The 11,314-nt window shown below is 42.6% G+C and overlaps 1 protein-coding gene across 1 annotated transcript; it reads right to left on the reverse strand.

The window, feature by feature from the left end:
- Positions 1-1,710: 1,710 nt before the first annotated feature.
- On the reverse strand, positions 1,711-11,050 carry ACTR6 (actin related protein 6). Its single transcript, XM_086480081.1, has 11 exons — positions 10,849-11,050; positions 10,125-10,242; positions 8,371-8,439; positions 7,117-7,240; positions 6,190-6,325; positions 6,043-6,099; positions 5,256-5,354; positions 4,992-5,070; positions 4,116-4,287; positions 3,040-3,178; positions 1,711-2,239 (listed from the first exon to the last, which is right to left on the reverse strand). Exons 1-11 carry the CDS (start codon positions 10,914-10,916, stop codon positions 2,110-2,112), a joined length of 1,191 nt encoding a protein of 396 aa, XP_086336207.1. The 5' UTR covers positions 10,917-11,050; the 3' UTR covers positions 1,711-2,109.
- Positions 11,051-11,314: the final 264 nt, after the last annotated feature.

Below are 11,314 nucleotides of genomic sequence, written 5' to 3' on the forward strand. Positions count from 1 at the left end.
ACGAGAATCTGGAATGTTGATCAGAACAACGTGGCTCTAACTCCATATGCTTATCTGAAGTAGAAAAGGAATGGAAAGGGGTGAGGATATCTGTGTCTTAATGCTGTCAGTGAGGAGGGAGGCTGGTGGTATTCACCTTTGTTTCCCCTGTTCGCAGCCCTGACTATTCAACTACATCAATTACCCCTGGGTCACAGATGGTCACAATTTTCCAGAAGGTGATAGTATCCAGGTGTGCTTCAGGGTGACCCACTCTAGACCTTGTCAAGGGTCACTGGAGGGGTATGAAATCCAGTGAAGCCGCTGCTTGATCCCTGTCATCAGCTGCCCCAGTCAGTCAGTGCTCTTTGTTCCAAGCTAGGTAAGTGTAGTGCAAAAGTATGCTTACTGGTTTTACCTAGGGGCAGATGAGAGGGAACGAGAGTTCAGCCGAGAATAGGGCGCTCCTCTGCGAATCTCAGACCACCACGTTATCACCAGCCCTGCTAAAAGAGCGATTCCCCTGAGGGCATGACCTGCATCAGGTCAAGATCAGCGTGCCTATTATCCAGCCTGTGCCGGTGCCTGCCTCTGTCCTGGCAAGGACGCAAGCCGGGTGGGGCACCCCCCTACTCCTGCAGCCCTCTGAGGCTTCTGTCTGGCTATTAGCCAGTACTGATGCTCTTTCCCCTCCTGCATGCAATGCTGCACAGGCTGATGGCACAGTAACAGAGCTTCTGATGTCACCTTTGCTCTGTAAACAAGTAACGGGTACAGGCTGGGGCATTTGTGTTTATCTAGAATGCACGGACAGGATGCAGGTGGGACTACCCAGAACGTAGCTGCAAGCTTTCTTCACTTCAGACAGCTTCCGATGTCACCTTTTCAGAAAGGTGACAGGAGTGGCAGGAAGCTTATTTGCTCAGCCCTTGTTTAAAACAAAAACCAAACAAAAAATCCCACAACCTACTGTGGTGGGTTGACCCTGGCTGGACACCAGGTGCCCACCAAAGCCCCTCTATCACTCCCCTCAGCTGGACAAGGGAGAGAAAATACAACGAAAGGCTCACGGGTCGAGTTAAGGACAGTTTAATAAAGCAAAAGCTGCATGCAAAGCAAAGGAAAACAAAAGATTTATTCTCTACTTCCCATCAGCAGGTGACGTCCAGCCACTTCCCGGGAGGCAGGGCTTCGGTATGTGAAGCAGCTGCTTCGCAAGACAAATGTAAATAACGAATGCCCCCACTTCCTCCTCTTTCCCCCTAGCTTATATTGCTGAGCAGACGTCCTATGGGCTGGAATATCCCTTTGGTCAGTCTGGGCCAGCTGTCCTGGCTCTGTCCCCTCCTTAGACATTGCCCACCCCCAACCTACTGGGGTGGTTTAGGGGGGTGGGGGGAGTTGGAGAAACAGCCCGGCTGCTGTGCAAGCCCTGCTCAGCAGTAGCCAAAACGCTGGTGTGTTACCAACACCTTTCTAGTTACCACTACAAAGCACAGCACGGTGAGGGCTGGTATGGGGAAATTAACTCCATCTCAGACAGACCCAATACACCTATGAACCCAAAACGCCTTTTTAAAAAAGAATTGTTCAAATTACCCTTTTCTTAAAGCCTAAGTATACTTTCAATAGCAGTGGTCACATTTCAAGTATATTCCTCTCATGGCTATTCACTAAAATAACCAAAAATAAAACTCACTTATTCCTTTCCAGGACAGGCAATCTCAAAGAGACTTTTTGAGATGTGTTTAATGTCCATTCAGTTGCACACACAAGTTAGAATAACAATCAATTTGAAAAGAAAAATAAAATCTTGATACTTTCTCACTACATATTAATGTCACACCAGTACAAGCATTCAATATTTTTATCGCCTCCTGCATTGAGGTTTTCTGCAATAAGAATACAAGGAAGCTATCAGTGAAAGATGAGAACATTATGAAACGACAACATATTATTCCATAGTATTAGGCTTGTAAAACTTTATTTTTAAACTCTGAAAATTATTTTTTCCCAACCCACTTAAATACAGGAAAGCTAAAACACAATCCCAACTGACAGAAAACAGGTAGCTCAAAGAGTTCCATTCTGAATAACACAATGGAATAACAATGTATCCAACTATGCTACCTATATATCAAATTTCTCTTCACAGATATTGTGTCCATGTTCTTCATAATCTTCTCTAGTTACTACCATGTCTTCAAAATCATCATTTTCAGAAATTAGCTTCCCACCTTCCCAAGAATAAGTAATAGGGCTGAAAAATGAACAAAATTGCTGTTACTCATCTGTAAGTTCACTTAAAATAGAAGTATGCAGCAATGATCTCCAAGACTTTTTATCTATTTAAAAATATATTTTTGATTGCTAAATCAAACCATCCAGCTCCAGACAAGTTACAAGACAAGGTGTGAACTTTTAGCAGGGCTAACTGACTTTGCTTTTTATAAAAAGCGAGTGCCTCTTTGGAGGCAGGTGTGAAGAGGGCAGGATGTGGCGATGTCTCTGTATTTATTTTGCACAGATAACGATTTTTAATAATATTTAAAAATGCTCTTTAATAATATTTTTTTTAAAAGTAGGGGTTTTGTGCTTTCAAGATATACTTGTTTTGTCTCTACTGCACACTCTCTCTCTGCAAAGATGCTACCCCTTCCAAATCCCTGAAGTGGCTATTTTAATAATGGCATGGCAGCATTCAGATGCTGAAAATTCTTCTAAGTAAAAGACTAAACCCTAATCTTTCATGCTTATGTATCCACTTAATGTCAATACAGTCTTATTTATCTATATACAATAAAAAGACTGATCCTAAAAACTCTTAATAATATGCTTAACTTTATTAGCCAAGGTACGTGGCAAGCAGGTGGTCTCCAATTTGTTTGGTTTGTCTGATAATACACTGATTTAAAACATTCTTCTTGTACAATTTTGGTTCACTTAATATTTAAACTAACCTCTTTACTCAATCTATCTTTTTAATCAGCAAAAGAAATCCTCCTTTACAGTTTATTCTACTAGAAGGACAAAGCTTGTTCTGTACAGCTTAGAACTTACTTTTCAGGAAGAACAACAGAAACATCATAATCAGTTGGGGTAAGACATCGAACTTCAGAATAAACCCGATCTCTGAAGCCTGGAAAAAGGGTGTTTCCCCCAGTCAGAACTATGTTCTTGAAGAAATGAGGCTGCATTTCTGTAAAATAAGTAAGTAAATCTATAGTTAGAGACTGAACATGTATTTGAAGATTAGAGGTTATTTCACGATTTTGTTATGAATTGGAACAGAAGTAAGAAATATGTATAGAAGAATTTTATGATCATCTAATGATCCCATCAATTAAATAGTTTTATTGAAAAATACAAGCAAGTGATCAATCACCCTCTGTTCTTTGTCACTTTTAGAATTTGGCTTTGATAACTACCGTCTTCTTGTAATGTCTACTAAATTTCATGTCTGCCAACACAACTCCCCTTTCAAAAGCAACCATAAATGATACAATTTTTTTAAGAGTACAAAATAATAGCCTCCATGCCACCGTACTTATGTGGTATCATAAAACCCATGAAAGTCGTCTTTGTAGTAATAACCTCGATTACATGTATATCATCTATAAAATGAAAGCTTTAGTATTACTTTGGACAAACAGCAGTCAGAAAGGTTTTACACTTTGATGCTTAAATTACTGAGTTTGGCCAGTTTCATTTTTCTCATCAGTTTGATTTTTCTCTTCTTCCAGTGAAGAAAGGTATTTTAAAACACAACTAAAACTAATTTCAAGTATATTCCATCGGCGGTGGCGAAGACAGATAGGTCACATTAGAAAAGGGTGCGAAGAGGAATTAAGTCTACAGCAATTAACCGAAACAAGAGTAGAAACCAATCAATGAATCACCACAGAACTGTGTTTGCCTAACAGAGAAGCCTGTAGACAACCAGTTCTAGAGTATATATGTAACACACAGGAGAAGACAGAACAATTCACAACAACTCAGTAACTGACTGCATATTGAGAGTATTACCTTCTTAAGAGACTTCGGATGCTTAAAAAACCAAAAAGACAAAACCAACAACAAACCAAACCAACAGTGTCCCCCCCCCTCCCCCTTTTCAAAATACTTTTAGGTTATACCTTCAGGTAAATTCTGAATAGAATAAACGATGGCTTCAGGAATTCCCATCTCTTGAATACCAATATCCGAAGGATGGAAGAGTATTTCTGGAACTGCAAATCTTTCATTTGTTAGACGAAGTATTTGTTCGCCAGTCTTGTATTTTCCACTTACCACCATCTCTTCCCTTGGCTACATTAAAGACACGAATAGTAGCCACTTCTTAAGAAAAGAAATTGCATCCTAGAGTATTCAGCTAATCTTTTCACGTACTACAGAGGTAGGCAGTATATTCTATGTTGAATCATACTATCAACAAATCTTTTAAGAATAATACATACTCTGGTATTAAATCTGAAGTGACTTTGCTCTTATCAACTGCAGTTTTGCCTGAAGCAAAATAAAATAGCTATGCATGAGAATGGCCTTAAAATATTAGGACTGCTTTCAAAACTATGGCCAACTCAGTACCTGAGATAAAATTGTTAAATTGTCTTCATTGGTGTGAAGACTTTTCAGACTCTTCTGTAACATGACTTCGAACTTCTACCTACTAAGGTATTTAAATGAAATTCAGAGAGACTTACAAAAAAGTATCAAAGCACAAAAAACATTCGCTAACTTAACTTTAAAAAATCCCCAACAATAATGGTATGGATTGGTTGTATGACAGAGCACAAGCATAGAAAGCTGCAAATATTAAATAATAGAATATAAAATGCTGTGCTGGTAAAATGGTATTGAAGTTTCATCTCAACTGCCTACGGAAAACTTTACCAATTAATGCAACAGAAACAAGTTACAATAAAGCATTAGAAAAAGTAAAGTCTTTTTAACCCCTCTACTAGACTTCTGCAGGGGAACAGTCCAAAAAATACTTCAAAAGCCATCATTACCTTACAAAATCCTTTTTTGATTGTGCTGAAGTCTGGCAAAACATAATCTACCATTACAGTATTTTCCTCTCCTTTCAATCTGAAAGAGAAGAATGTAAAATACAGCAGCATAAACGACAAGTTCTAAATCCCAACTACTTTATACTGACAAGACTTCCTTTGACTTAACTGGAGAACTCTGATTTAGTGTATGGCTTTATTTGTTTGTACAAATAGATTATTGAGAAGTACCAACTTTTGCATTTAGTACCACTGTATACGTACTTGGCAATGTCCATGTCCTTGTAAAAGTCTTGAGAAACATAACACACATCTTCCTTCACTTGATTAATTACATGCGTTTCATCCATAACATGTAGCTGTCTGTGAAAAACAAAAAAGAAAACCACAGAAGTTTCAGAATAATTAAGTCCTGGCATTACCTATCCAGTTTTCCACTGGAGATGAGCAACCACAGTTTTCAAATCACACAAAGCTACTGTCTCAATATCTAAAACTTGTATTCAATTTACAAAAGCAATCGTGGCCTACTGCAGATTAATGTTTTTCTATTTCAGAGTTCAGTAAACACAAGTATTTACCTGTGTTTGCCCAATGTCTTCATAACAAGGACATCCATAATCCTGCAATTAGCTCTGCTAGCAAAGACCTTTACCTAGATAAGGTTCCAAGCTAAACGATCCTAATAAAAAGTTGATCCCATGGAATTTTATTTGTGGCACTGATAGAACCAGTTGGCAAACTGACCGATGATCTATGGAGACGTCTCAGAAAACATGTAAGGACTTGTGTTAATTGTGAACACACAGGTAACCTCAGCAAAAGCACTGGCACTTTAAAACCCAGCAGCCTCATTCTTCAAAGAGCTTAAACTCATCTTAATCCATCTTGATTAGCTAGCTCAAGATGGCAGCTAGCAGATTATAACAGACAAAAACCCCCTTCTCCTTTCAACAACTTCTCCTAAAATTCACAGAACCAGTAAGAATATCCCCACAAACCTCTAGCTCATTTCATACCAGGTCTCAAGATGATGATGAGTATGCTTTACCTGTAAGAGATTATTTCCTTCAGATGGTTGGTTAAAAGTTTTCCTCCAACATTAATCCTACAGAAAAGGAGTAACACAAGGAATTCTGTCATTATTAAATTCAGCCATAGCAAACAGTTCTTCTAGAAAACATATACTGCAGTTTACCTGATGATTGCCTCTTTCTTCTTTTTACTTCTGCAATAAGGTACAATGTGTGTAAAAGAGTACCCACTATCCACAATGATACAACAGAGCTCAGATGGATTATCCCGGAAATACCTGTGCGCGCTAAGAGCTCCAGCTGAAATACAGAAATTTCATTCAGTTTTTATATGAATATACATGAATATACACATTGATATGAAAGTGTAATTGCTTCATATTTTAAATACCTTTGACACTTCCAAGGCCTTAATACATAATACTATAGCCAACACATGAATTAATTTCGACAGTGAATAAAATTAAGTAACATATATGCATGCCCCCATTTATTCTGTTTCAATGATTCCAGCCCGTGTTCAGTTTCCTCTCCTGAAGTCCAAGCTGACGGATCACAACACAATTTATCAAACCTATCTAAAGGAGTATCCTATGTCCAGCTGTCTTTCAGAAGGGCTGTGATGTTGTTTACACATTCCCTGTAAGATACTTTTCATGATTGTAATGCTGCATTTTATTTGCTAATATAAAACAAAACCAAACAAAACCCCACCCCCACTCTCCTCCAAAATAGGAAAGCTATCAAAGACTTCATGCAAATTTTTGGTAGACTTTCTCAAATGCTATCCTGTTTCAAAATCCATCCGTTATCTCTATCATCCTGACTCTCCTCAAATTCCCTTTAATTATATACCATAACACACATAAGAAAGGAGTACAAGAACATAGCTGGAATTTCTAAAGAAAAAATATTTAATCCAGTTAGAGTACATATAGGAGCGTATCACTCAAGAGCCAGGAAGGAAATGAAGTCATTTCTTTACTATCTTTACACGTACATGCGTGTGCGCACACATGCTTATTTATTTATTTATTTACAAGGTTAACCTTCAAAATACATATGTGCAAACTAGAAGGAGGCAGACTCACCATTTACTCTAAGAACTGCTTGAAACTGATATTCTTCGAAAAGAATTTCATTCATGGATTCTTGTATTGAACTGAAGTTAAAATAAGGTTCCGTAATAATAATATTGGTATCTACAAAATCCACCTATGGAAAATACGTTAGGGTTGTCACCACACAAAACCATTACCAGATTTTGCAGCAGTTGAAGATCATGTACATTTGAAGGCACGACTACCACTTGCCATATCTGTTTGTAGAGGCTAGGCTTAGAAAGTCTTAGGGTTTTTTTAAGAGTTCATGAGCAGTGATACAACTTTATCGCATTAACGGGTAAACACATAATAGAAGGGAACATCTTCATCCATATTCTGTTCCTGTTACCATCCTTACAAATCGTAACCCAGCATTTTGAAGAGATACCCACAAAGGAGCATCACAAGACTAATGTAAAATACGTTACGCTAATCCTGTCAACTACAGGAAGATAAGCCTTTTCAACGGCTCAGCACCTGCACCACAGAATTACTTATCTAATAACCAAAGATGAAGTCCCGTGCAAAGTAGAATCAATAATAAAACTCCCAGCGACCTCTAATGAGGCCAAGAAAAGATCCTGGTCTTCCCACATTTACTGGTATCTCAGACTCCTTTAGAGAGGACTTCGGAGGGTTACTTCAATCATAGCTGGATACAGCCCTAATCGTATCACCAGCTGTGTCAATCTGTAGTCTTCACTCACGAAAAAGAATTAAAAACAAATTCTCCTTGAAACCATGACTAAATTAAATCTAGTTCCAAAACTAAAATGAAAGCTCAGTAGCAAAAGCCAACACTGTATATTTTTAAGTGTGGAGACTAAGATATTTTGAGGCATTACTTTCATGCTCGGTACCATTCTGCCTCCTAGGTGTTAAAAAACCCAAAAACTTTCAGAGTATATAACTTTTTTTTTTAAAGAAAAAAGGGAAGCCTGCTTCTTGTGCTAAATCCAGTTGGTGTGATAAAGAAGAAAAATTAAGTATCAGATATTTATATATTGTACATTCAGCTTACTCATAGGTAGAAAATGGTTAGCCAAAGATGGTTAATTAATGTGTACGTCTTTTGGCCTACTGACCTAGCTCATCTCTCTTACATCCACAGTTTCCTGATCTCTAAACCACACTGTATCTGTCTATAATTATTTTTTACTAACTTGAACTCTTAATTTACTGAATTTCTTAACATATGTGAACTGAACTCAGCATGAACACACACAAGATTAAGGCTCTTACTTGATACATTTCTTTTCCAAAAAGATAATCCCAAACCTGTCTCTGGACATCCCAGTTCACCAAGTAACCCTGTAGGAATTAAAAAAAACCAACAAAATTTACCCTATTTAGAAAATAAAATCATACTTTAAAAAAAAATTACTAGAAATCAAAAAATGTCAAGTGATTGATAGACTGGTAATATAAATAAACTTGAGAGCCAAAATGTCTGAACTCATATTGCTGTGCTAAGGAGTAGATGTTACACAGGATAAAGAATGTTACAAATATTCCCCATCAATACGTTAATTACTACGCCACAAAAACCAATGTAAATCGTGCTTCCTATATACATTACTCTCTTTGACAGAAGCCTGTCAGTGTGACCTCAGTGCCGGGGAAGGTTACGGAGCAGATCACCCTGAGTGCCATCACATGGCACGTACAGGACAACCAGGTGATCAGGCCCAGTCAGCGTGGGTGTGTGGAAGCTTGACTAATCTGACCTCCCTTTGTGACAAGGTGACCCGCTTAGTGCATGAGGGAAAGGCCGCAGATGTTGTTTACCAAGACTTTAGTAAAGCCTTTGATACCGTTTCCCACAAGATTCTCCTGGAGAAAATGGCTGCTCTTGGCTTGGGTGGGTAGCGGATGGAGTTCAGTCCAGCTGGTGGCCAGTCACAAGTGTTCCCCAGGGCTCTGTACTGGGGCCAGTTCTGTTCAATATCTTTACCCATGATCTGGAGAAGGGGATTGAGGGCACTCAAAGTTTGCAGAGGACACCCAGTTAGGTGGGAGTGTTGATCTGCTCAAGGTCACGAAGGCTCTGCAGAGGGATCTGGACAGGATGGATTGATGCGCTGAGGCCAATTGCATGAGCTTCAACAAGGCCAAGTGCCGCGTCCTGCACTTGGGTCACAACAACCCCACGCAGCGCTACAGGCTTGGGGGTGAGTGGCTCTAACGCTGCCTGACAGAAAAGGACCTGGGGGTGCTGGCTGACAGCCGGCTGAACATGAGCCAGCAGTGTGCCCAGGTGGCCAAGAAGGCCAACAGCATCCTGGCCTGTATCAGCGATAGTGCGGCCAGCAGGGGTAGGGAAGTGATCGTGCCCCTGTACTCGGCACTGGTGAGGCCGCACCTCGAATGCTGTGTGCAGTTTTGGGCCCCTCACTACAAGAAGGACATTGAGGTGCTGGAGCGTGTCCAGAGAAGGGCAACGAAGCTGGTGAAGGGTCTGGAGAACAGGTCTTGTGAGGAGCATCTGAGGGAACTGGGGTTGTTGAGTCTGGAGAAGAGGAGGCTGAGGGGAGACCTTATCGCTCTCTACATCTACCTAAGAGGAGGTTGTAGTGAGATGGGGGTTGGTCTGTTCCCCCAAGTAACAAGCGATAGGACGAGAGGAAACAGCCTCAAGTTGCACCAGGGCAGGTTTAGATTGGATATTAGGAAAACTTTGTTTGCCAAGAGGGCTATCAAGCATTGTAACAGGCTGCCCAGGGAAGTGGTGGAGGTATTGAAAAGACGTGTAGATGTGGCACCTGGGGACATGGTTTAGTGGTGGACTTGGCAGTGCTGGGTTCATGGTTAGACTTGATGATCTTAAGGGTCTTTTCCAACCTAAACAATTCTGATTGTTAAACTTCACACTGCTGAATTCGATTCTTGTATGATACTGCATATAACCCTGCAGCTGGGGCATGCTGTATGAAAACAGTTCCTTAAAGCACCGATTTACATATGGCTATAAGGTTAACTCAGGATATCTTACTTACTTTCTGAAAAGGGAGAATATAAAAAAGACCAGAGGGATCTTTAATTTCATCCAGTTGATTGGCCGTGAAGGTTTTCAAGCGTGCAGTCTTTGATCTGAACTGACAGTTGGGAATAACGCTGTAAAAGATTGGGAAGTGTCCTGTTCATCCCGGTAAGAGACACGGTCATTGTCTTTACACAACTTTCATAAACAGGATATTCCAGTAATACCTTTGCTGCTGCGTTTTGGTTTTAATCCATTTATTGGAGCCAGTGACGAGGGAAAGCTCTAATCGCCGACACCTCCGGCGCAGATGAGGAAGAACCACCCCACCACCACCCTCCCCCCCGCCGCTAACACAGCCAAAAGGCCACTGGGGGCTCCTCCGCGCTGCAGCACCGCTACCCCCGGGCCTGATCCCTGGGCCTGATGCCCCGGGCCTACACCACCCCCCCCCCCCTCCCCCGGCCATGGGGGGGGGGGCGGGAGAATGGCCCCGCCGTGCAGGCCGGCGCGCGCCGCATGGGCGGGGCCCGGCACCAGCCGCAGGGGCGGGGCCAGGCCGGGCCTCTCCCCGGCGAGCGCAGGCGCGCTGGCGGCCCCCTCGCCGGTGAGGGGCTGAGGGGGAAGAGGGGCCGACCTCCCGGGCGCCCAGGTGCCGGCGGGAGGGCCGGCGCGCCGGGAGGCTGCCGGCGGAGCGACAGGGGGACGCCCGCCCGTTCCGCCCCGTCCCGGGCCCTCACCTGACGTTCGCGTGGCTGTAGCCGATCTTGGCGTTGTAGGCGCCGTTATCCAGCACCAGCGTCGCCATGTTCCCCACGGCGCCACGGCCGCCGCCGTCCCAGTATTGATCCGCCACCGCCGTGGATCTCTATGGTTACCATAGAGTGGAGGAACAGCGCGCGCGCGTTGCCTGATGGGACGCAGGAGTGCGGCGGCGACCGCTTCCGGCAGCGCACCCGCCTCTGGCGCGAGACGCTCGCCGCTCACGTGGTGCCGGTGACGATTACGAAGCTGCGGAGCGTATTGGTCCGGTGTGACCCGGAAGCTCTCCCCAAAGACACCCGGGGCTGGGGCGGTGATAGGGCGTCAGCCGGTCGAGCGCATGCTCCGGTGCCGTTCCGCGCGGCCCCCGTGCGCCTGCGCGGCCAGCGCCTTACCCGGCGTCGGCTGCGCTGCTGCCCATCGGCGCCGGGCGGCCGCCGGTCA

Source organism: Leptosomus discolor, chromosome 1 (genome assembly GCF_034619465.1).
Source record: "Leptosomus discolor isolate bLepDis1 chromosome 1, bLepDis1.hap2, whole genome shotgun sequence".
NCBI classification, from domain to species: Eukaryota; Metazoa; Chordata; class Aves; order Leptosomiformes; family Leptosomidae; genus Leptosomus; species Leptosomus discolor.